The sequence below is a fragment of the Rana temporaria genome, chromosome 3 (assembly GCF_905171775.1).
Source record: "Rana temporaria chromosome 3, aRanTem1.1, whole genome shotgun sequence".
Lineage (NCBI taxonomy): Eukaryota > Metazoa > Chordata > Amphibia > Anura > Ranidae > Rana > Rana temporaria.
The window spans coordinates 179,426,359-179,453,595 of record NC_053491.1 but is presented as its reverse complement, the minus strand read 5'-3'; the positions used below and the strand labels follow the sequence as shown (position 1 = coordinate 179,453,595).

General features: G+C 47.3%; 1 protein-coding gene across 2 annotated transcripts in view; it reads left to right on the top strand.

Annotated features, from left to right (window-relative positions):
• The window catches only part of SLC38A1 (solute carrier family 38 member 1), a 118,767-nt gene that overhangs the window by 59,750 nt on the left and 31,780 nt on the right, over nucleotides 1-27,237 (top strand). For both annotated transcript variants that reach the window (XM_040343907.1, XM_040343906.1), the window contains exons 5-6: nucleotides 16,529-16,602; nucleotides 26,127-26,219. In XM_040343907.1, the coding sequence (XP_040199841.1) occupies nucleotides 16,529-16,602; nucleotides 26,127-26,219 (167 nt within the window). The remainder of the gene's footprint in view (nucleotides 1-16,528; nucleotides 16,603-26,126; nucleotides 26,220-27,237) is intronic.

Below are 27,237 nucleotides of genomic sequence, written 5' to 3'. Positions count from 1 at the left end.
TTCGGACAATTTTGACACATTTTTAAATTGCATTCTTTATTGTGAAAATGACAGTTGCAATTTGGGAGTTAACCACAGGGGGCGCTGTAGGATTTAGTGTTCACTTAGTGTGTGTTTACAACTGTAGGGGGGTGTGGCTGTAGGAATGACGTCATCGATCGAGTCTCCCTATATAAGGGATCACTCGATCGATGCAGCGCCATAGTGAAGCACGGGGAAGCTGTGTTTACATACGGCTCTCCCCGTTCTTCAGCTCCGGGGAGCGATCGCGAGGGAACCCGACCGCCGCATGTAGCAGGGGGGGTCCCGATCGGACCCCCGACCCACGTCTAGGCAGGGACGTACAGGTACGCCAATGTGCCTGTACGTGCCATTCTGCCGACGTATATGTACATGCGGCGGTCGGGAAGTGGTTAAATTACTTTTTTTCTTTTAGAAATGACACTTTGTGCAGAGACAGTACTAAGTGCGGAAAACATGCGATATTTCACATGCTAACTTTACTCCCCCACCAGGTACGAAATTTAAAGTAATATTTCACTTTTATTGTTTCACTTTTAGCATTATTAAATTCACTGCTCCCGAAAAAACGTCAGTTTTTAAAACTTTTTTTGCATTGATACATGTCCCCTGGGGCAGGACTCAGGTGCCCAAACACTTTTTAGGACAAAAACTTGCATATTAGCCTATAAAATTAGCACTTTAGATTTCAAACGTTCGAGTCCCATAGACTTTAATAGGGTTCTAAAGTTCACACAAACGTTTGGTGAGTTCGCAAGTTCTGGTGCGAACCGAACAGGGGGGTGTTTGGCTCATCCCTATTCAGGACCAGATTTCTGCCAGCATAGGTCACAGTCTTGGACAACATGACTGGTGTACTGCTAGCTTGGTTGCTGGCCTAACCACCTTACCACCCCTTGCATATATTGCTATCTAAATTAAACACCTTCCGGATTAATGACCAACAAAGGCCCCTTTATTAAATCCAAAAGATATAAAAATAACTTATAAAATAACCATTTTAATAAAAATATAAATATATATATATATCTCTTTAATAAATATATATATTAACAGATAAACATTTTAACCCAAACAAAATAACTTTTTTCTGCTGTGTCAGAGGTTCCTGAGAGAAGGTAAGAACAAATGCTATGTCATCGGCTGTCCATCATCACCATCGTATCCTGGCCTCTAGCCATGCTCCCACTAGCTCAGAGACGAATGACTCGATCCTACTTTCTCCATACAGCCTGATGACTAATAGCCCATTTACCCAGATAGGGAAGGTGCCTATACCGCTACAGGCCCCAACCCGTACCAACCATATATAATATATCCATATAAATATGTATATATCAACCACCATCCGACCCTCAGGAACCATAGACCCCTGCCACAACACCCACCCGTGACACCTTACTGGTGGGCGGCCCTCCACAGCCTTAAGGCACGCGGCAGGCCGTGCTGGAGCCCCAGGACACACATATCCATGCCACCTCAGACAGATGAACTCCATCACCCCATAAATAAAGGCCAAACTCCCCTTCCAGCTCGCAATGACGAACAGCCAGCCCCCCCATTACGTACCACAAACTTGGCAACTGCTTGGTTATCTTTCCAAACGTGCATAACGCTGGATCTCTGGCATAACCCTAGCCCAGAGCATGCCTGAGATCCGATTCACCTGACCAAGGCCTCCTCCCGTGAAAAAAAACATTTGCCTGCCTCCTGGTCTAGCCAAAGCCCTCCTAGCCCCCCCAATGGACATATGAATGGCCTAGGATCCACATCAGGCACACCAGGCCTGAAAGACAAGAAACATAACACATAATGGAGAAACTACAACCAGACATGCTTCCCCATGCTCACCCCATCAGAAAAAAAAACAGATGACACACAAACACAGACAGTAACAACAAGGGAAGGGAAAGTACACACACACACCCCACCCCCCCTAAAGCAAGTGGGGTCGCACATACAGCCTGAACCGGTGTGACTCCCACCGACCTATTTCTTGAAAAATTCCATCGCTCAGCCCCCAACGGGCGGCCTCAGTCGCTGCCCCAATCCTAAAGGACTAAGAGGAATATTTTGCAGCAATGTTTAAAAAACTGCCGCAAAGTGATACCGGGACAAGAACGACCCATCCTTGTGCACTAGGCCAGAGCCCACCCCAGGAGGCAGTATCGCAGGCCACTCCCTGAGCACCCCCACCGGGCACAATGCCAGGCTGGGCACCATCCCCAAAACAACACTGGTCCCTTTTCCCAATTGGTCAGTTTTTGACTTACGTACTAACAGCTTGACAGCATCCCCTTCTAACGCCACGTCTGAGATATCTAAACCACCAGCCACCGCTTTTGATGGACTAACCAACTCTCCTACCCTTAACCCCCCCCGAAAAATGCCACGATAAACTCGGTCCTGAACAAACTGACCTCAAACCGAGAATGACATACCTGGGGTTAAACCCCCACCAACATCTAACATATTCAACGACACCGGTCACGAATCAGGCCTGACCCGCCTCTTCCTGTAGCCCCGCAAGGCCTTGCGGACCACAAAGGACTTTGTAGCATCAGCAACCCCCCACAATTTAAACAAGAATGCCAAACCTGCCACTTTTACATTTAACGTCGTCACAGACACACCCTGCTCACAGTTCCGCCCTAGAAAATACAATAAGGCGTGGAGCCTATCTTCATCAGAGGAGCCCAACCCAAGATTACTCACCAGCTCAACTCCCTCCATACACGCTCATAAGACTGCCAAGTCGATTCCGCTACCGACCGCCAAACCAAAGACATCACCGTTGCGACACGAGGTCCCATAAGCCACTGGGGCATGGCACCCCTCCCGCTCCGCCTCCAGAGCCAGCCGCCAAAACCTGTCCCACTGTAAACGAGAGAGCGCGTCAGCCCCCTAATTTTTTACTCCTGGAACATGCACAGCACACACCACAATGTTTAACGTTAAACACTTCAACACCAAATAACGCAGCAAACGCACTACAGGCAAGGATGATGCCGTCAAGGAAACTATTGCCTGAACTACCCCCATATTATTGCAATGAAATTGAACCCTCCGGTTCTGAAATTCCAACCCCCACAGTTCAACCGCCAGCACTATAGGCAACAATTCTAACATCAGATTCCTGCTCAACGCCGATCCTGCCAAGGTCTCTGGCCACCGGTCGGCACCCCAACGCCCTTAAAAATAAGCAGCAAAACCAACTGATCCAGCCGCGTCAGTGAAGAGCTCCAAGTCTCTTGCCTGCACCACCGGTTCCAACCAGAACGATTTCCCATTGTATTGGTCAAGGAACGTCTCCCACACTCTCAAATCCTCCCAGTGTTCCCAGCCCAAATGAACAAAATGATGGGGAGCCTTAACCCCAGCCGTGGCAGCCGCCAGACGCCTGAAAAAAATCCTACCCATAGGCATGATGCGGCAAGCGAAGTTGAGCTTCCCCAACAAAGACTGCAAGTCCGGCAACTTAATTTTTCTTCCCCGAGCCACCAATGCCACCGCAGATCCTCCAGTTTGTCACTGGGCAACCTGCCTTCCATTCTATTGGTATCAATAATGATACCCAAAAATGTCAACGCCGTGACTGGCCCCTCAGTCTTGTCCTGCGCCAGCGGAACACCAAAAACCTTGAAAATATGCTGAATGGTGGACAACAAAATCAGGCACGACTGATCATCCGGTGGGCCTATCGCCAGAAAGTCGTCCAGGTAATGCAAAATCACGATCAAGCCCGACAAATCCTTAACCACCCAAACAGCTCAAAATACAAACAAGAAATAGCGCAACCCAGGGCAAACACCTATCCATAAAAAACTCCCCCTCCCAATGACAACCCAACAACCTGAAACTCTCCGGATACACCGGTAGCAGGCGAAACGCTGACTCAATGTCAGTCTTCGCCATAAGTGCCCCCTTACCAAAACGTTGGACCCACCGCACAGCCTCGTCAAATAATGCATACGATACTGAGCACAGGGCTGGATCTATCGCATCATTCACCGGCCTTCCCTTTGGATGGGAAAGGTGATGTATAAGCCGGATCTGATTCGACTCCCGCTTCGGCACCACCCCCAAAGGCGTCACCACTCCCCAATTGGCAAGTCAGAAAATGCCCCCCCCCATCCTGCCCAACATAACCTCCTTCCGCAGTTTCTCAGAAACCACTTCAGGGTGTTCGTACGCCGAACGCAGGTTGGCCGTGACCGGGGGGGATAGTCCCCAATTCACTGAGAATCGGGAAACCCTACTTACAGCCCAACCACAACGTACACGCTGCCCCCCTGTTCGGATACCTACTTAGGTACGGAGACATTTTTTCCACCCTCATTGATGTCATCCCTCTTTCCAGCGTCACCCGGTTTCTTTCCTTTTTTAAAGCACTTGGACAAAGGGTGCCCCCCCCCCCGCAGCCGGAAAACTCATGGCGGAAACAACAGGAACCCCCGAACTTGCAGGAGCCCTCATTGCACTGCCAGCAAAACCCTTTGCGCTTTCTGGCCGACGGCAAAGAAGCTCGGGCCCCCGGCCCCCCCCTGAAAGGCCTGAGACCCTGACTTGGGTTGAGACATAATCCTCATCCACAAACCAATGTCCTTCTGATCCCAACGCAGGGCTGGTCTCAAGGCATTGCGCTGCCGAAACTCGTCATCACACCGCAGCCAAGCCACTCCCCCATACACCCTCTGCGCTTCGCTAATGGAGTCAATATAGCAAAATAACCCCGAACAATTCTCCGGTGCCTTTTTGACAATCACACTAGCTTAAAAATGTAAAACGCTTGCGCCCAATTGACAAAAGTACGCGGGATAAGACGATCCCGCCGCTTTTCTTCCTCCTCCTTTTTGCTTTCATCCGGCTTCACCTTAACTAAATTGAATTTATCCCAGCAGCAGCAACGAGAATATCTCCACATAGTCTCCTTTCCATATCCTCCCCCTCACTTCCGACTTCAAATGTGACCCCAGAGGTCCCTCGTAGCAGATGTAAACCTCACCCCGAGCTGCGTCTGCTAACCGAACTCCATCCACTGTACTCCCTGCTTTACTCACCTGAGAACTTCCAGCTACCGCCGGAGAAGTGATACTCGACCCCGTACCTGCTAAGAAGGAAGGAGCAACTACCATGGGGCTAGGTGTACTCACCTGAGTCTCTACTGCCCCCCCCCGGAGCTACGATGGGCACTCCCGCCTCAGCAGGCACAGCCACAGCTAAAGGAGCCTTAGACCCCCCGAGGGCCCCCAGAGGCTGTTAACCTCCCCCAGGCACCCCCAAAGGACTCGCCGGCAAGGACGCCACCCCTGCACGTCCCCCCATCCCTCGCCAACCAAGCCGCCACTGGCGAACCTGTGGTAGCGGAGGACTGTGAGGTGAGTCCGGGGGGGGTCGGTCGACCTACCTTCCCCCGGTCCCGGCAGAATCTCTGACAGCTGCTCTGTAAACCATCCCGGACCCTGCTCCACCGCTCGAGCAGGCCGTCCAATTGATCCATGGAAGAGGGAGCAACACAGACAAAGCTAACTGTGTGCTATCCCTTCTGCTGTTTGTGACTGAATGACTAGCTCCGCCCCCTGCGGCTTAAAAAACAAACACAGGGTTAGCAGGCTGGCCCAGCCCCCCTGTGCAGAGAAATTAACTATTGGCTAACATCACTTCCTATGTGCACCCTTCACAGCGTTCCCCCCAGTCATGTGGCCCCTGCACTTAGGTTCCCTTTGCTTCGGGGCTTTCTGGACTGCATTCAGTGGCACACAGCCACCTGCAGATGTGGTTGGCTATTGGTAAGGCCCTTTGCACACTGGACGTCTAGCCCCTGTGTATCCAACCTTGGCATTTAGTGCATCCAGGAAGCACAGGTATAGCATCCAGCCCTGCTGCCTGCAGCCTGGTAAAGTTTATGTAATAATACTGGTGCTCCAGGCATTTGTCCCTGAATGGATAGGGCCCTATATGCAAGTACCACAAAGTACAACAATCAACCCCATACAGCCCAGCACATTTCAGGCTGAAATAGACTTTGACACTCTGCAGGCAGCAGGGCAGGATACTGCATCTGTGTCTCCCGGGCCACTAAAACACCAGGATTGGATGCACAGGGGCTAGGTGCTCAGTGTGTGAGAAGGGCATATCAAAGGTCCAGATTGCTGCCCTGCATGCTGATGCACTTGTAGGTGCAGCCTATATTGGGTGCCTTGTTTGGGAAGAATCGCTCTGTAGAGTGATTCACAGTAGACAATGCACTAATATCCTTTTATATAGGTTTTTAGCAAGTGAAGTGACAAAAAAACTGTTGTTGGCACAGGTATATAGTGATACAGAGAAACTATATGTAGCACTACCCCCGAAGGAGCTGCTGGTTTTGTTTGGGTGGCACGTTACCTCTGTTTCTCTGCCGTCTAGGGTACTGGATGAGAGCTGTAATAAAGTCAATGTCCACACTGTAGATATCTTTTCTTGTGCTTTATTACCCAACAGGGTAAAATGGTAAAAGTAATAGTAGATAAGATGACAGCAGAAGTGGTGAATAATGTATTCAGGCTTGTAACTGGGTTTCGGAAGCAGTCCTGCTTCCAACAACAAATTGCATCCCCACTCTAGCCAGAGTGGGTATAGTGCATTTGGATAGGCCGCTCTCATCGGACTAGCAACCAGAGTGTCACTCTGAACTTTAGCAAAGTCTCTGCCACAGACCTTCCCAAAGGGCGGAGATGTTCTTGGTCCACAATCCTTCTCAACACTGGATTAAGCACTTGAATCTCCCTTGAACAACGTTTAGCAACTAAATGTCCTTTCGATGAAGCAGTAGGCCTCTCTCGAGATACCAGCCTCGTGCTCGGTATTTCCCAGACAGGTTCTCCATCGGTCAGCTCCCTCCCTCGGGACAGACAGCACAGGATAGTCTACACACTGAGTCTGCTAGGTCGATTCTTTGCTCCGGACCAATGTGGTCCCAGAGCCAGGTACACTGAAGCACACACCCTGGCCATGAGGGCCACACATGGGGTGGTGGGACAACTGCCCAGGCAGATGGCAGCGAAGACGACGCCGAACCAATGGCGTCCGCCCCCTAAATACCCCTCCCCAGCATGCACAGCGAGGCGATCAACCCTCCTGATTGGCTGCCGAGGAGAAGTATCCACACTAACCTGACTCCACTGCCGTCACCTGTCGGCCTGGGGTGTGAGGCCCCCCTAACAACAACAGTGGACACACAGTACAGCCAAAGCTGGTACAGAGGCCCTAAAATGTAGTCAAATAAACACGGTCAGAGGCAACTAACTCCCTGGCCACCCTCTAAATTTACAGCAGCACCTGCTATGAAAAGTAGCCAGGTGTTACATATTTATAACTAAATATATATGGAACTAAATATATTGTCAGGTGTGGTACTGGGGAAGGTGGTAATGTCCTTTCCTGGAATACACAGGATAATTCAGCAGCCTTCAACGGCTACACACCTTTGTATCAATTACTAGAGCATATGTTTTGAAGGAACCTGATCTAAAGAATCCCTCATCGGCTGGAACCTTTCCATAAACTACACACTTTCCCTCACAAGCAGATTCCTGTCCCTGTCCATCCCCTCGCCAGAAGCGTGCCAAAAATTACATGAAGTCCCTTATTTAAAAGGTTCCCTTACTCAACATGGCCACTAAAGTCTCTCAAGAGTTCTGTGTCAAACACCATTTTCCTCTCTCAAGGCACTGAACGAAGTCTTGGAGGTTCAGTCCACACTGTGCAGGCTGGTTTCGGGTGTGGGAACCAGGGGTCAAGTCCTAGGGAAAAAAGTGTGGGAACTCAAGATCCACTCCCCCACCAAAAAATAAATAAAAATGATACGCTCATATGCAAAATTACTAAACCGCATGTTTTTTGTTTTTTTCGATCCACTGTACCTTAGTAATCCTTTGTTACTGGCCCCTTCCTGTATATGGATTCATCTGGTAGTGTGTGGGTATTCCGTCACTTCCTCGATGCCGCAAGGTCTGCCGCGAGTTATCACGGGATTTAGAAAGAAGCAAGTTCTTTCTAAATCCCACGATAACTCGCGGCAGACCTCCGCAATGTCTCCTGGGAACAATGACAAAAACTCCCAGGAGACATTGCGGCATCGAGGAAGTGACGGAATACCCGCACACTACCCGATGAATCCATATACAGGAAGCGGCCAGTAACATAAAGGATTACTAAGGTTCGCCTGCCCCTGACAGTGACTCGAGCTGGGCATCGCCGCTTAGTAAAGGATTGGCTCAGGCAGCTCGCCTGCTCTAGTCCTGCAAAGGGAACTGAGTTCCTGCTGTGAAAAAAGTGCAGGAACTCCGTTCCCACACGTTCCCGCAGGACTTGAGCCCTGGTGGGAACCATTTATAGTCAAATCACGCTTCTCTTATGAGACACACAGGGCTTCCATTCATTCTGAATGGTACCCCCATGCATCACAGCCTGCATCGTGTTTACGATGCGGGAGCTGCAGGGAAATTGCATTGTCAAAAAGACCATACGATTTCCCTGAGGCCATGTTTTTGAAAAGGTGCACAAACTCTTTTTTGCAAAAAAATATTGGCTGTTGTGCCCACGCAAACACGGGCAGCACAGCCCGATTGGTGTGAACCAAGCCTGAGGGACCAATTACAATACAAGGCTCCCCAAATTCATGCAATAATAAAACTAGGCCACCCACAGGTTGGAAGACTAACTGCACCAGCCTACACACTCCTGCTAGGACCTCAATGTGGCTGTCCCCGATTTGTTTGTACACTTTTGTTGTTTAATAGTGAACTTTGGAGTTTCACTTTGTGCTCAGGGCCGGATTCCAGACAAGGCCAACAAGGCCAGGCCTCGGGGCGGCAGTGGGTGCAGGGGCGGCACTGCGGCTGAGAGGAGAGGACACTTTCTCTTTCATTTCCGGAGTTCCCCTATGTCATGTCACGGATGGTGAGAGGAGAGAAAACAGAGGGAAGAGGAGGTGAGATCAATGTAATTTTCAGCAGCAGCAACCCCCCCCCCCCCCCCAGTATGTCATTTTGTCAGACCCCCCAATGCTCAATGTCACCCCCCCCCCCTGCTTCTCAATTTTCGACAGCAGCACCCCTCAACTCTCAATGCCATATTCGGCAGCAAACCCCCCCCCCCTCCTTCTTCGTGTGTTGCCGAAAAAGTCCCCCGGCGGATAATGTCCCCCCTGTACTGCGCAGGCGGGGGGTGGCATTGAAGGACCCGGCCTTGGGGCGGCAAAGGGAGTAAATCCGGGCCTGTTTGTGCTCTCTAATTATGTAAACCCAGAACTAAACTGCTAACAGTACAGGGCAGCAGATTGTCTATTCTTTTAGCTGTCAGTTAGAAATGTACTGATAGAGTGGGCAAACTGTCTTCTCTGCTTCTGTGCGCCCATCCTCTGTGTGTCTTGTGTGGTTTAGACTTTGGATCTTGTGAATTGATGCTAGGGGTAGCCACTCGACTGTAGTGCATGTGAGGGAGGTGGTGACACAAGATAGCTGGCTAGGGGTCAGGGAGTACAAATCTGGTCCCGTGCATATTAAAAAAAATTGCCCACGGAAAGGGTTACATGTACTATTTATTTGTATGTGGAATGTGTAATATCCATATAGTGTTTCATAATCTTTGGTAGTTTTTTTTTTTTTAATGGTTAGGAATTTTCAGCATTAGAAACAAGGATTTGTGAGATGGTATATCGCAATAGATAATATTTTTTTTCTCAGTTTTCAGTGTAGTGTGTTCTTTGTAAACATTCCAGGACTATTAGTGTTCATTTCCCGGCTACAGGTCTTTGACACTGTGTATCCTCTCAGTACATTGCTATGAATCATGGAAAGTTTCAACTGGTGCTCAAAGGCCGTTAAGAGATTAAATAGTAGGCAAGTTCAGGCTATGACTCTTTAAAGAGACACCCTTTTCTATTGCATTCCATTCTTAAAGTGTTCCTGTAGCTCTAAAAAAAAATTGTTAGTGAAGCCATACCTGTAAAGGAACAATCCACCTACTCCTACACCAGTGCAATCTAAGAAATGGACCCCTGAGGTCTTTCCTGGGAAAATGGCACTTTTGGGTGTATCGGTCCGTTGGGTCTCCTGCAGTTCTCTCTAGACTGCATTTATCAGTGTGGGCATCAAGAAAGGAGTGTGTACATAAAAGTGTTCTTTTACAGTAGTGGTTCCCATTGTTAGCCCTCAGGTACCCCCCACAGGTCATGTTTTCAGCATTTCACTCCCCTTAGGCCCTCGTACACACGTCCGAGAAACTCGACGGGCAAAACACATCGTTTTGCTTCTCGAGTTTCTTTGTGAAGCCGCCGAGGATCTCGCCGAGCCAACTTTTCCCATTGACTAACGAGGAAATAGAGAACATGTTCTCTTTTTGGCCCGACGAGATCCTCGTCGGTTTCCTCGGCGAAAAGTGTACACACGACCGGTTTTCTCGGCAGAATACGTCTCCCATCGAGTTTCTGGCTGAATTCTGCCGAGAAACTCGGTCGTGTGTACAGGGCCTTACACAGACTTTTCAAATCAATGTCAGTGTCTCTGTATTTATGAAAGCTATTTTATCTAAGGGAAATTCCCAAGACAGCCTGTTGGTGTTACCTGAAGACTGAGGTTGGGAACCACTGTTTTACAGGTATGCCTTGATAAGTCTTGATAGGTATGCCTTGATAAGTCTTGACAGGTATGCCTTGACAGGTATGCAGAAAATATTTTGGGTATACAGTACATGTTTGTTTGTTTTTTCCTTCAGCCGGCGGGCTGACTGTAAAAAACAAAAGGATTCCCCCATCCACACAAATGATGGAGATAGATAGAGGAATCCTCCCTACTGTTGTATTTGGGGACTCTTCTGCCGTCAGAGTAAACAGATCAGTGCTGCAGTCAATTGGCTGCAGTTACTGATGAAATGAAAAATTTTCCCGCAGACTTTGGCTGTCAAACAGGGAGAGCCTCACACAGATTAAACTTTGATTGGTCCCTGCTGAACTGGCTACATTTTCATCTGTGTGTACCCACCTTCAGATTTACCATTAAACATACTGTGACAGACCGTCTGGCACCCAGCCTGGGTGCCCGTGCCAGTTACAGCTTCCACCACTCTGAAACCAGAAACCAGGTATTAGAGCTGCGCATTGCACCCAAGAACTAGGCAACACTAGCTTGGGTGAAAACTGAAACAGACTTTATTGTAAATCCACACAAAATATATACCACACAAAATCAGGTAAGAGCTTAATCACATTATTCTAAGCATTCTAATCATACTGTAAACAGTAATATCAGTACACCTAATGAACAAACATAAACACAATAGTTTGGTAATGAGGTGAAATGGACACAGTACACCCTCTGGAATAGTACACCCCCCCTTTTAGGGGGTCTTTCTTGAAATAAAGAGAAAATGTGGGGACCGGTCGCGTGACCCGGATACTTTGCTATAAATTGTCACAGTTGTTACTTTTCGTTGTATACCTAATCTATTACGTGTGCTGTGTGTATGGTTGTACCATGTCGGCCTGCTCGGCCTTGTCCCTGTTTACAAATAAACAATTTTGAAAAAAAAAAAAATGGACACAGTACTAGCAGACAGACAGAAACAATAGGTAACCATGGGGATTCACACCTAGGAGGCATACAATGGGGAAATTATACAATGAGAGAAAGACACCTAATAAACAGATTACACATAACAGTGGGAGACACCAGCGTCAGGTTGTTTGAAGCTGATTTTAATCTTTTGTTTGGAGTCTCTAGGAGTTAAATACTGGTTTGGGCATAGAGGCCCAATCTGTATTCAGGTCCTAGGTTCCCAGAGTCTGTGTGTTTTTGGGGAGACATGGACCCAAATCTGAAGCAAAACCACTCCAAAGGTCCCCCAGACACACACCTTCCAAAGAATAGAGCCCCCGCAAAAGCCAGGATCCATAGTCAGTAGGCAAGAGGCTACCCTACAGTCCCCTCCAAAAGCCCCTGTCCCAGTTGGGTCTGTCACAATACACATGACAGTATGAAAAACAAAATTAATTATGTCTAAAGTGAAACTTCACTCTCTCAATCAATATTGACTATTTTTAATGTTTATGCTGCTAGTATTAGTAAATAGATAGCAAAATATATCATATTTACTTGTTTCAAACTTTGCCATCCTAAGGCCTAAGGCCTCATTCACATTGGAGCTGAGGCCTATATTACTTGAATCGGCCATTTGTTTTTGCAGCTGAAGATGCCCAGTGGTGAAAGCAGGCAGCCCATGTAAATCTATGAGGATGCAGTGGCTGTATTTGACAGCTGTGCGAGTAAGCAGTGCCAGGGGCATATTGGATATGTTTGTGGTGTAGTTCCTCAGTGTAACTAGACCCTTTTAAATTATGGATTTTATATTTTAACTAAATGAAACATAGCAGCCTGATATCCAGTTTAAATTCAGGGTATTAATACATATGCAACAAAACGCAGATTTTCTGTGTTCGGATCCGTGTACCTGCTCCTGCCTGCATCTGCATTCACCTCTATATGCTGCCTGCACACAGCCCTGGGCAGATGCAGGTGCAATAAAAAAAGAGAGCCTGAATGTAGGACTGCTGTCAACGCCCATCTGAATGAAGTTCAGATAGTTAAACGACAACTTAGGCCTCGTACACACGACCGAACATGTCCGCTGAAACTGGTCCGCGGACCAGTTTCCGCGGACATGTCCGACCGTGTGTAGGGCCTAGCGGACATTTTTCCGGCCTAGCGGACAGGTTTCCAGCGGACAAAAGTTTGTTAGCATGCTAAGAAACTTGTCTGGTGGAAACCTGTCCGTCGGACATGTCCGATGGTTAGTAGACCTAACCATCGGACCGAAATCCCCTGCATGCGTCGAAGTGATTCGTCGCATGCGTGGAAGCATTGAACTTCCTGGTTCGCGCACGTCACCGCGTCATCGTCGCCGCGTTTTCTGTCTGCGGGGAATTTGGTCTGATGGTGTGTACACACATCAGACCAAAACCTCCCAGCAGACATGTCCGATGAAAACGGTCCGTTTTCATCGGACATGTCTGGTCGTGCGTACAAGGCCTTAAAGCTTCCATTAAAAAAAGCAAATGGCGACTAAGAAATTAAAAACATACTGACAGTCATGGCATTTTGCTGCTGTTTAGCTGAAGCTAAAACAAATATTGTATATATAGTTCTGTGAAACTAGATCAAAAACCACACGACTTCCCAGAAGCCTTGTAAAAAAGTGACAGGTTCATAACGACATCTCACTTCCTTTTATAACATGTGTGGCTGGCGGCAAGAAGACAAAATACTCACAAGTACATAGGGACCTATTAAGTTTTGTCTTGTTGACTCTGACTGTACACCCACCAGTTCCTAAAATGTTCTAAAGTTAATGCATAAATAACTGTCCTAAGGGACAGGAAGTGTGTTATTTGCAGGATTACCACTTTCTGTCCTACAAGTGGAACACATAGAGGAAATCTCCCAAAATGATGTTTGAGTGGATCTAAAGGTCCACCTTTTTTTACCCTAATGCATTTTCTGCATTAATGTCGCACTCCCCTCCCCCCCCTTATACATTCCTGCAGGGCAGCCATCAGAAAATTTGGGGCCCCTCACAGCTTCAGGCATGAGCCCCCTGGAGCAGATAACTGGGGGGGGGTGCTGCTGCGAATTGAGAACCGGGGGGTGCTGCCATGGCATATCACTCACCTCATCCTCCGGCCGCAAACTGAAAGTGAAAGTGTTTTCTCTCCTCTCGCCGCGACATGAGGAGAGGGGTGCCTGGGCCCCTGGGAACATTCGGGCCCCTTACAGGTGTAATGCCTGTACCCCCCTGATGGCGGCCCTGCATACCTGAGCCCAATCTTGATCGAGTGATGAGCATGAGAGTGACTCTCCTGGCCTTCTTTCTCCTTATTGGACAGAGAGGCAGCAGCAAGAGCCATTGTCAAGCACAGCCATTGAGGGGGGCCAAGCTGTGACACACAGAGCCGTTTCGGGAGCAAGCATGCATAGGTGCTCACATACCAAGCAGCTTGCTATGGGTGCACTCGGCAGGGGTGAGGAGCCAGGAGCACTGGCAGAGGACCCGAGAAGAGGAGGATCGAGCTGCTGGGTGCAAACCATTACACAGAGCAGGTAAGTATGGCTTTTTTTTTACCTTTGGAATCAATTTAATTCCACACTTTTGCAGGTGCCCCTGGAACAAATGTTCCCAAGATTTCCTCTTCTGTTTTGTTCTGGGGACAGTTCAAAATTTTGCATTTCCCCTCACTTTCTTTTTTTACAATGGTCCCCAAAACAAACAGAAAGGTAAATCTTCTCAATGGAGACTTGGCAATAAAAACTTGCCATAGGTTTTAACACTGATCCCCACTCTATCCAAAACTGAAACGGTTTTCCCTAGAGATAGACTTTAAGTATACCAAGCTATAGTGCTGTGTAGAAAGCTGTTGTTAATGGTAATCTTTTGATAAAACCTAATAGCTTTTATGATGTAGGCTCGGGATTCGCAATCCCAGTTATTTGAGTATTTCTGTAATCTAATGTGGGTGCCCCTAATTATTTAGAATAAAATATATTTTGTCTCTTTCACCCCAAAAAATTATGAAATATATTCCTGTAAAGGGAATGCTGTAAAAGGCATGTTTGTGTGTACCAAATGCCTTTACAAACGCGGTTATTATGTACGGGGGGAAAGCGTTTTTTTTTTTGGACAATTTGTCAGGTCAATGGCTGGTGTTAGAGCTTCAATCATCATGGCACCTTGCTTGATATGGTGCCAGGGTGATTTAAGCACAATTTTTCTATTATTACATTGTAGTAATAAATTAAGTAGTTCAACTTACCATAATGCAGAATCAGTGGGAGCCCTGAGCATGTCACTTGCCACTGACACCTGCCACCAGATGCAGCTTGTGACTTGCCATATCACCTGCAACCAGATGCAGAATGCCACTTGCCACGTCACCTGCCACCAGATGCGGAATATCACTTGCCACGTTGCCTGCCACCAGATGCGGAATGTCACTTGCCATGCTGCCTGCCACCAGATGCAGAATGTCACTTGCCATGCAGCCTGCCACCAGATGCGGAATGTCACTTGCCATGCTCCCTGACACCGGATGTGGATTGTCACTTGCCACCAGATATGGATTGTCATTTGTGACACTTCCCGCCACCGGATGTGGATTGTCACTTGCCATACTGCCTGCCACCAGATGTGGATTTTTACTTGGCACACTGCCTGCTACCAGATGTGTATTGTCACTTGCCATGCTGCCTGCCACCAGATGTGGATTGTCACTTGCCACGCTTCCTGCCACCAGATGTGAATTGTCACTGCATTGGTGGCAGCACTGGTTAATTTAGAACAGAGGCCTGTGATGGGTTCCGAGTAAAGGCAGGAGAGAGCGGTAATGTGGGGCAGGTGGAGAGATGATTTCATCTCGCTTCTCCCCGCCGTACCTCTGACACTGAGGCTGACATAACACCAGCTGTGAGGGCGGAAGAGTGATGATGCAGGGGGCGGAGAGAGAAGATGTCATCTCTGTTTGCCCGCCCGCTTGCTTCGCTTATTCACGCAGCTCTCATGCCGGACACCTGGCTCTTTCATGCTGCCGCCCACTACTGCACCGGCTGCAGAGAGGCCACGACCTAGTAGTGAGCCGTGGCCCTGTGGTTGGGGACCCCTGATTTAGACAATATTAGCTTATCCCGGAGTTTAGCTTTAAGTCACATACATTCCCAATTTGTTTAATTCTCCTGCACATTGCTGGATGTTGAAACACACAGCACATGATTTTAATTTACTTTATTAAATAACCTTCTCTGATTATCAACAGCGTAGCAGTGTCTCCTCAATAATATTTAGTATTATGCTGCTTTTGTCAGTGCAAATCTTAAAATGATAGGTTTTCACTTTATGGCACAATTCTGTATTCTGGTTCCTGTTCTTATTTTCTACAAATGTCAAGTGGTTATGGAAAATTTGGAATTGGAAATACTTTAGCATACTGTGGCTTTTCCTACATTTTAACCCAATTGTGCAGATTTTGCCCTTTTTTTTGCAAATTCTCTATTTATATCAATAAAGTATCCAACAAAGCAATGCAAAACAAAACAGTAATAGCGTCTCCCAAAAAAGTGAAAATCGTAAAAGAATAAGATGCCAGGGCATATATAGAGAAAACAGAGTGCAAAAGTGCCAAATGAATAACATATACATAAATGTCAGGAAAAGAGGTCTCATCAAATGTGGAGAGGCCCAACCAGTGTAGATAGTAATCCTAGAGATGTAGATTTTGCAATTCATCCAACATGCAAAGAATTAAACAATATATTGACATTCCTCAACCAATCAGTCATGTGTGTTACAAATTGAAAACATTGAGTAATTTCAATCCTCCTATTGCATAATTATTGACCTTTTTTGAATACCATTTGCCTATACTTATAAGATTTTTTGCGTTTTACATGATGTAATGGAATCTTTTTTGTTTTCATTGTAGGCTGCTTCTGATATCGGTCACTCTACTGTCTATCTATTCTTTAAACCTTCTACTCAAATGTTCCCAGGAAACAGGTAATTTTTAGTTCTTCAGCTTTACCATACGTATGCCATGTTTATAATGTTTGAATTACTCAGTTGTTACTGAGTAAACCTTAAACTTTATATTTACTAGTATAATTATATGTTGAGGTATAAATAACACAGCCGTACAGTTTTATATAAGCACGCTATTTACACAACAGCACAAGGGTTCTTTCAGCATTTTCATCAGTAGAATTCCATGATCCCCCATTTTGTGGAGGATTTAGTACTGTTGTGATATTCTGAACATCAGCAATCTTAAGCTCTCTTCAAAAAATAGACAGTTCTCCTGGGGCTGATTAGCAGTTCAAAGTGAAAAAGCAGTTCAGTGTTTTTTAAAGCTAATAACTTGCCTTCCCTGGTTTCTCTCCCCCCCCCCAACCCAAACCCCCCACCCTTCGTAAATATGCTGTTGAAAATTTCTAATAAAGCCTTTTCCATTTCATGACATACATTATATAGCACACCCCATAAGGAACCGCTGGTTTGGTGAGCCCTCTTAGGCCTCGTACACACGACCGAGAAACTCGACGGGCGAAACACATCATTTTGCTCGTCGAGTTCCTTGTGAAGCCGTCGAGAAACTCGACAAGCCAATTTTCTCCATTCCCGTCAAGGAAATAGAGAACATGCTTTCTTTTTGGCTCGTCGAGTTTCTCGACAGTTTCCTAGACGAAAATGTACACACGACCGGTTTCCTCGGCAAAAAATATCTCCCAGCAAGTTTCTTGCTGGTTTTTGCCATCGTGTGTACGAGGCCTGAGACTTAAAGGGGTTGTAAAGGTAAAAAAAAATCCCTAAATAGCTTCCTTTACCTTAGTGCAGTCCTCCTTCACTTACCTCATCCTTCGATTTTGCTTTTAAATGTCCTTATTTCTTCGGAGAAATCCTCACTTCCTGTTCTTCTTTCTGTAACTCCACACAGTAATGCGAGGCTTTCTCCCTGGTGTGGAGAAAGCCTCTTAACGGGGGAAGGGGCGAGCAGGAGGGTCAGGACGCTCTCTACTTTGCAGATAGAGAAATGAGCTGTGTGTTAGTTGGCATCCTGACACTCCTGCTCGCCCCCTCCCCCCTCAAGAGGCTTTCTCCACACCAGGGAGAAAGTGTAACATTACTGTGTTTAGTTGGAGACAGAAGAACAGGAAGTGAGGATTTCTCAGAAGAAATAAGGACATTTAAAAGCAAAATGGAAGGATGAGGTAAGTGAAGGAGGACTGCACTAAGGTAAGGAAAGCTATTTAGGGAAAACTATTTTTACCTTTACAACCCCTTTAAGCCGGCCATACATGGATCGAAAATCTCCCGGGTTCAACAGGCACCAGACAAATTTTGATCATTGTGTGAGCAGGCTGATTATACCCAAGTCGATCCATAGATCGACTTGGATTCAACCAGCCTGTCAAATTTTTCTACATGCGATTCCTGCCAGTGGCTATAGCCACTATCCTAGCATTTATAGCTGTGAACATCTTGAGTAAGGGCTGATGAGTTTTGTAACAGTTATTTCCTGGGATCTATTGGCCCTTAGTTCAGGAATGTAGGCAGAAGGCTGTGCATAGCTGAGAAACTCCTCCTCCCTTCCTGCAGACTTCTGGGATGTGTGACATCATTTTGGCATAGGCCAGAAACCAGGAAGCAACTGAAGAAATGTAAAAAAAGAGTTTAAAATAAGTAAATATGATATACTTTCCTATATATTTACTAATGCTAGCAGCATGAGGATGAAAATTAGTCAGTGTTGATTGAGAGAGTTTAGTTCCGCTTTAAGAACTTTTTATTTTATTCAATCCTTTTACATGAAAGAACTTATCTGAACTTAAGTCTAGGTTCACATCTATGCGGCTGCGCTTGATGGGTCTTTCAGGCATGTTTTGCAGTGCATTTTGCATTTTTAAACCCTAGTTTTTTATACATTTTTGCATGTATTTTGCGGTTTTTTTCCCCCCCCTTTAACCACCTCAATAACGGGCACTTTCACCCCCTTCCTGCCCAAGCCATTTTTCAGCTTTCAGCGCTGTCATAATTTGAATGACAATTGCGCGGTCATGCTAGACTTTACCCAAATGAACTTTTAATAATTTTTTCCCCACAAATAGAGCTTTCTATTGGTGGTCTTTGATCACCTCTGCCCTTTCTGATTTTTTCCGCTATAAACAAAAGAGCGACAATTTAAAAAAAAAAACAATATTTTTTACTTTTTGCTATAATAAATATCCCCAAAAATATATAAAAAAAAGTTTTTTTTTCCTCAGTTTTGGCCAATACGCATTCTTCTACATATTTTTGGTAAAAAAAAAATCGCAATAAGCGTATATTGATTGGTTTGTGCAAAAGTTATAGCGGCTACAAAATAGGGGATAGATTTATAGCATTTTTTTTACTTTTTTTTTTTTACTAGTAATGGCGGCAATCAGTGATTTTTATTGTGACTGTGATATTGCGGCGGACACACCAGACACTTTTGACACTATTTTGGGACCATTCACATTTATACAGCGAACAGTGCTATAAATATGCACTGATTACTGTGTAAATGTCGCTGGCAGGGAAGGGGTTAACACTAGGGGGCGATCAAGGGGTTAAATGTGTACCCTAGTGAGTGATTCTAACTGTAAGGGGAGGGGACTTACTGGGGGAGGTGACCGATCTTGGTCCCTATGCAGGGGAGGGCTGGCAGCCTTAAGCCTGGGGGGCAAGTCGAGTCGGGTGGCCCATTGTGCCACCGAATCATCTCACCATCCATGCCCTCCGGGTTTTATAACGGATATTGATGTTATGAAGCAAGACAAATATGACACAGCAATGACAGCATGACCCTGATCTTGGTAAATAACCGATGACGCTGCTCTTTACCCATGTGATTGGCTGTGTCCAATAACAGCCAATCACATGTAAATGACAGCCTCTGAGGAGAGCCGATTATGGGCATCTCCTCACAGGGGACACTGTACAAATAATTAGGGCACTGATTACAGTGCAGCCCCAACAGTGCCCAGCAAATGACACCAATCTGTTCTGCTTTTTAGTGCCACCCATTAATGCCCATCATTGCTACCCATCAGTGCCCAACAGTACCGCCTATCTGTGCCCCCCCATCAGTGAACTTCAGTGAAGGAGAAAAATTACTTACAGTGCCCTGAAAAAGTATTTATACCCCTTGAAATTTCCCACATTTTGTCATGTTACAACCAGAAAAGTAAATGTATTTTATTGGGATTTTATAAATACTTTTTCAAGGCACTGTATTTACAAAAAGAAAACATAAAAAAAAAATGTATTTTTTCATGTTTTAGCAAAAAATAAAAAAAAACAATTGTTATTAAATACCACCAAAACGAAAACTCCATTTGTGTGAAAAAAAAAAGAACAATGTAATATGGTACAGTGTTGCTTGACTGCGCAATTGTCATTCAGAGCCCAGGTTCACACTGACATCGGGAATGAAATCGTGTGAGTTCAGCTGAGCAATTGAACGATTTCATACTCGCATTTCAGTCCTGACTTTGGGGTGTGATTTCAGAGATATCTGTGCAGGTTCCTGTACAAATGTCTATTGAAATCGCACCCCGAAGTTGCCAAAAGTAGTACAGAAACTACTTTTGGGAATCGTGCAACACCACAAATGGAATCGATGCAACGTTGCATCGATTCGGATGGTGCCATCGCTGGCAATTGTCACCGTTTTGGCATGCGATTTGACATGTCAAATTGCATGCCAAATCGCTCCAATGTGAACCTGGGCTTAGTGTAAGAACTTAAAGCGGGGGTTCACCCTATAAACCCCAAAAAAAAAAAATGTTTTGTTCTACCATAAAATCAGGCATTGTAGCGCGAGCTACAGTATGCCTGTCCCGATTTTTTTTTCCCCGTACTCACCGTTTACTCGTACATCGAAGATACCGACTCCCCTCGGGGAATGGGCGTGCCTATGGAGACGGAGGATGATTGACGGCCGGCTCTGGCGCGTCACGCTTCTCCGGAAATAGCCGAAATAGGCTTGGCTCTTCACGGCGCCTGCGCATAGCCTGTGCGCAGGCGCCGTGAAGAGCCGAGACCTACTCCGGCTGTCTTCGGGGAGAGTGACGTGCCAGGGCCGGCCGTCAATCATCCTCCCTCTCCATAGGCACGCCCATTCCCCGCGGGAGCCGAAATCTATAATGTACGATTACACTGTGAGTACGGGGGTAAAAAAATCGGGACAGGCATACTGTAGCTCGCGCTACAATGCCTGTCTCGATGGTAAAATCATGTCAGTGAGGGTGAACTACCGCTTTAAAGCTGAAAATTGTACTGGGCAGGAAGAGAGTGAAAGTGCCTGGCAGGCAAGAGGTTAAATGATAAGGCTCAAGGAAGAGAGGAGTAGGAAAAGAGGGGGGAGGGGAGAACCTGTTTACAGCTCACTCACTTGCACAGTCCTAGCAGGAGGCTCACTGTCACTAGCTCACTCAGCTTCTTCATGTTTAGAATATGATGACACTTTGGCTGCCGACTTCAAAGTTTCCCACCTGCATTTCTGCTTCACAGAGGACACTGGAGGCATCGAGTATGGGCAGGCATAGGGAGAGAGGGGCGGGAGGAGACAGGGCTGATCGTTCTCCCATTAGTGGAGACTGAGGAGGGGGAGGGCTGTACTCTGCAAGACGGAACATACAGCCCTGTGCAGCTAACATCCTTGTCACAGGACACAGCATAGCTGCAGCATGGGCTGCATGGATCAGTGTGACCTTTCACTGCAATTCGGCCGCTAATTCACAATCCAGGGCCAGTGCAGTCTCTCTCTCAGGCTCACTGACTCTTCTCTGCAGCCAGCCCACGAGTCACAGAGATGTATGGCGCTCGTGCCCTGACCCTCCCCTGACGTGCCACATGACCTAACTTTCCTACAACTCCCACAATGCAGCGCGGCAGCAGCCAGCCAGCCAATCGGCGACCGCCGCTGACGAGATTTAGCAAAAAAAAAAAAAAAACAGCGCTGCGGACCGTGGCCCTTTTTAAACATAATGTGAGCGGCCTGGGGGGCAATCTCCTCTTTTCCACCTGGGCCAGTCCGCCCCTGTCCCTATGTACAAGGGACACAGTATCGGTCTCCTCTCCCTGAGGCCTCGTACACACGACCGGTTTCCTCGGCAGAATCCATCAAGAAACTTGGTGGGAGAGCTTTTTTGCCGAGGAAACCGGTCGTGTGTCTGTTTTTCATCGATGAAACTGTCGAGGAACTCGACGAGCAAAAAAGAGAGCAAGTTCTCTTTTTCCTCGACGGGAGTCTGAATTTGCTCGTCGTGTTCCTCGTCGAGCTGGTTTTCCAGTTCTATACCAGGCCCTTTGGGTCTAGTATGGATTCGCCCCCAAAAATATTTAAATGGAGTGGGGTCCTGTTACGGAACCATGAACCAGACGTACAACAAGAGATAAGTGAAAATAAGAAGGCTTTATTGAAAATCAAGCTGTAAAGCAAAAGTCCAACGGATGGTGAAACCAGAGGTCAGGAACCAGAAGGGTAGTCAGACGAAGCCAGGATCAGGAACCAGCAGGGAAGTCAGACGAAGCCAGGATCAGGAACCAGCAGGGAAGTCAGACGAGGCCAGGATCAGGGATCAGGAACCAGCAGAGAAGTCAGACGAAGCCAGGATCAGAACCAGAAGCAGCAGCAGTCTTAGAAGCATGTGCACACAGGAGGACCAAGCAAGGAACTGAAGTCACAGACCTCCTATATATGTGAGCCAGGTATCCAGCTCCTCCCAGTGGGAAGGAGGAGCCGCAGGGTGGGAGGCTACAAGAGACCTAGAAACCAAGATGGCCGCCAGCACATGTCAAACGAAGGAGACAGGAGAGAGGTAAGACCATGACAGTACCTCCCCCTCAAGGGCCCCTCCTCCGCGGTGCAAAAAACGGTTTCTGAGGGAAGCGTGCGTGGAAGGCTCGGAGCAAGGCAGGAGCATGGACATCTGCGGAGGGAACCCAGGAACGCTCCTCAGGACCATAACCACGCCAGTGGACCAAAAACTGCACCCGACCGCGGACCAGGCGTGAGTCCAGGATATTGCTCACCTCATACTCCTCGTGATTGCCCACTTGGACCGGTCGAGGCCGAGGAACCGAGGAAGTGAAGCGATTGCACACCAGTGGCTTCAACAGGGAGACATGAAACACGTTGGAGATCCGCATGCCAGGTGGAAGCGCAAGGGCATAGGCTACCCCCACTGGAAGGGTCTCATGAGTCACGTGTGACGGTTGGAGAGGTCTGCCGTCTATCGCCTCTAGAGCCAGCGGGGAACCTCGAGCCTGTAGAGGAATGGAATTGGCGGCAGCGAACTCACTATCAATGAAAAAACCACCAGCACCAGAGTCCACCAACGCCTGGGTCGTCACCGAGCCCCCGACCCAGGAGAGGACAACAGTGATCAGTGGTTTATCAACACGGGAAACCGGGGACGAGGAGACTCCACCCAAGATCTGCCCCCGACAGGATCTCAGGTGCGAGCGTTTCCCGGACGGTTCGGACATGCCAACCGAAAATGCCCATCGAGACCACAGTACATGCATCGGCCCTCGCGTCTCCGGAGTACCCTCTCCCCCTCGGACAAGCGAGCAAACCCCAGCTGCGAGGGTTCACCCCCAGACAAGTCAACACCAGGAGGCGTGGGAGGAGAGGGAGGCACGGGTGGGACAGCAAACGTAGGCGCCAAACTGTTAGGAGGCCTCCGCAGGCTCACCTTAAAGGAAGGTCTCTCCCTGAGTCTGGTGTCAATCAAAATCAGGAAAGAAATAAGAGCCTCGAGCTCCACTGGTAGGTCCTTAGCTGCAACCTCATCCTTCAAGGCATCCGAGAGACCATGAGAGAAAGCAGCGACCAGGGCCTCATTATTCCAACCTACCTCTGCTGCCAGGGTACGAAACTCAATGGCGTATTCGGCTACGGATCGTGAACCCTGTCTGACGGACATAAGGAGCTTCGCAGCAGAGGCGGCGCGAGCCGGCACATCGAATACCTTCCGAAGAGAAGCAACAAAACCGGAAAACTCGGCAACCACCGGATTGTTGTTCTCCCATAAAGGACTGGCCCAGGCCAAGGCCTTGTCCGAGAGCAGCGAGATCAAGAACCCCACCTTTGATCTCTCAGTGGGAAAGGCATGTGGCAGCAACTCGAAATAAATGCCCACTTGGTTAAGGAAACCTCGGCACTGAGTTGGCTCTCCCCCAAATCGCTGTGGAAGGGGGGCAGAACTGGACATACCCCGAAACACCGCAGGCGCAACAACAGGTGTCGAGGTAGACTCTGGCGCAACAGTCGGATCGGCCGTAGGAGCGGGCCCAGGAGCGACGACCGACCCATCGGCAACGGGAGCGAAATGAGCCGTGCGTTCAAGCAGGGTTTGCAACGCCACGGCGAACTGACCCAACAGGGACTCCAGCTGATCAAGTCTGGCAACCAGCGTGGGTAGCGAGGATGGCTCTGTACCGTCAAAATTCATGGCTTGGTCCTAATGTTACGGAACCATGAACCAGACGTACAACAAGAGATAAGTGAAAATAAGAAGGCTTTATTGAAAATCAAGCTGTAAAGCAAAAGTCCAACGGATGGTGAAACCAGAGGTCAGGAACCAGAAGGGTAGTCAGACGAAGCCAGGATCAGGAACCAGCAGGGAAGTCAGACGAAGCCAGGATCAGGAACCAGCAGGGAAGTCAGACGAGGCCAGGATCAGGGATCAGGAACCAGCAGAGAAGTCAGACGAAGCCAGGATCAGAACCAGAAGCAGCAGCAGTCTTAGAAGCATGTGCACACAGGAGGACCAAGCAAGGAACTGAAGTCACAGACCTCCTATATATGTGAGCCAGGTATCCAGCTCCTCCCAGTGGGAAGGAGGAGCCGCAGGGTGGGAGGCTACAAGAGACCTAGAAACCAAGATGGCCGCCAGCAGATGTCAAACGAAGGAGACAGGAGAGAGGTAAGACCATGACAGGTCCCCATCAATAATCCATACCAGACCCTTATTTAAGCATGCCTCCCGGCAGGTCAGGAGGGGGAGGGGACGAGTGGGTGCTCCCCTCCTGAACTATACCAGGCTGCATGACCTCAACATGGGTGTCGGGTGCTTTGGGGGGGCTCTGAGTCCTAAAGTCCTTTATTAATAAAATAGCTCTGAGCTGTCTTCTCCCTGAGCCATCTTCTTCCGCCGCCGTCTCTCCTGGTGTTATCTTCTTCCGCCACTGTCTCTCCCATTGCTGTCTTCTCCTGCTGCTGTCTCTCCTGCCACTGTCTTTTCCCTGAGCCATCTTCTTTCACTGCTGTATTTTCCCGGTGCTGTCTTCTTCCTCGCTGCTGGTTACCCGCTAAAAAAAGAAAAGCCGCTATTCTTCTGTGGCTGTCTTCCTCCATTGTGTTGTCGTCCGCTATGTGGAATCTCTTATATAGTCATGGGGCGTGGCCATCCGACGACGTCACCTGGTGAGCCCGCCCCTTGTGAGCCCACCCCACCCGGGCTCTCTGGGTGACGTCGTCAGATGGCCACGCCTCATGGATATATAAGAGATGTCACAAAGTGGGTGACAACACAATGGAGGAAAACAGCCACAGAAGAGGAGCATCCCAAAGGTGTTCTATCGGGTTGAGGTCAGGCTGCAGGCCAGTTAAGTTCCTCCACCCCAAACTCGCTTGTCCATGTCTTTATGGACCTTGCATTGTGCACTGGTTTGCAGTCATATTGGAACAGGAAGGGTCCATTCCCCAACTGTTTCCACAAAGTTAGGAGCAGGTTGTCCAAAATGTCTTGGTATGCCGACACAATAAGAGTTCCCTTCACTGAAACTAAAGGGGCCTAGCCCAATTCCTGCAAAACAAGCCCGCACCATAATCTTCATAAAATGACTTGGATCAGTGCACAAAGCAAGGTTCATAAAGACATGAATGAGCGAATTTGGGGTGGAGGAACTTGACTGGCTTGCACATTTTCTTGTAACTTCCTTTTGCATCTCTAGGACAGGAGGTAAATAAACATTTCCCTAGTGGCACACAGACAGCAAAAAAAATAACCTGGCGGGGGATTTAACCCTTCGCTACCTTTCGCTACTCTAACAAACCAGGAGAAAAAGGTGTTCGCTAAACATGGTCTATAAAGACATGGATGAGCCAGTTTGGGGTGGAGGAACTTGACTGGCCTGCACAGAGTCCTGACCTCAACCTGATTAGAATACCTATGGGATGAATAAGAGCGGAGACTGCGAGCCAGGCCTTCTTGTCCACATAAGTGCCTGACCTCCCAAATGCGCTTCTAAACACACTCCTAAACCTTGTGGAGGGTTAACCTTTCAAGGGTCAAATGGTTATGCAAATTCTTCAAACTCTGTGCTCACTGAAAAAAACAAGTGCTGCTCTTTAAAATATGTTTTTCCTGTTGCAACCACATTGAATGAATAAAAACCTCAGAACTGATATTAATACAAAAATGTGGTTTGTGTGGATGGCTTCTAACTCAATAATTTACGAAAGACTAAAGTTGTTATTTTCATTTAACCAGGATGTATGGTATATGAGAAGCTGGGGGAACAAGTATTTGGCACACCGGGAAGGATGCTTGTGTTCGGATCAACATCTCTTCAGAATGTTGGTGGTAAGCGCATGACAGATGTATAGTTCATAATAATAGTACAACATATGTTTTTCATTTTTTTCCTAAAGGTCTATAACACCAGGACACAAAAGTTACATTATATGAATTATGTAAGAGAGCTAGGAATATAATTCAAAGCAATACATGTAAATGAATGCTCTGCTCTACAGACTTCGAAGTATACAATATTGTTTCACTTTGTCATGCAGTCTATTCTATTATGTAAGCTTCTATTGCACAAAAGGAAGCAACAAAATTACAGTTGTTAGTTCTCCTTGAAAGAATTTCTAGACAGGAAATTCTCTGTAATTACCACATAGTGTGGTAATTTCCAGATACTTTTACATATTTGTCTATAAATGTTAAAAAAAAAAACTTTCATGGAAATTAAAGCTGAAGTTTAAGTACCGCAATTGTATATACAGTAGTTACGTTGGTCCAGGTTGCACCAAAGTAACTATGTATGGGCCTTACCTGTGGGATCCCCGTGCTATCCACTTTAATAGAAAATGCTACTACAGTTATTGAAGCTAGCTCCTGGGTTAGCCTTGCTTACTGAACACAAGAGGTTGCCCCGTTCAGCATAGGTGCCATTATGGGAACACTTTGCATTTTCCCAATGAATACAAAATGCTCTCTGATTGGACAAGACGTCATGACACCACCTCGTTCATTCAGAGAATGCTTTGCATACATTGAAAAAATGCAAATTGTTCCCTAAATGGCGCCCATGCCAAGCGGGCGACCATGCCAAGTTGGCAGCCACTTAGAAGATGAGATCTCTATATTAGTGGTACCTACTGCAGTGATTTCCAACTTTCATGAGGATCCAATATATACACTACATTGTCAAAGGCATTGGGATGCCTTCCTTTACACCAGGGATCTTCAAACTAAGACCCTCCAGCTGTGGCGGAACTACAAGTCCCATGAGGCATTGTAAAACTCTGACATTCACAGACATGACTAGGCATGATGGGAATTGTAGTTCCTCAACAACTGGAGGGCCGTGTTTGAG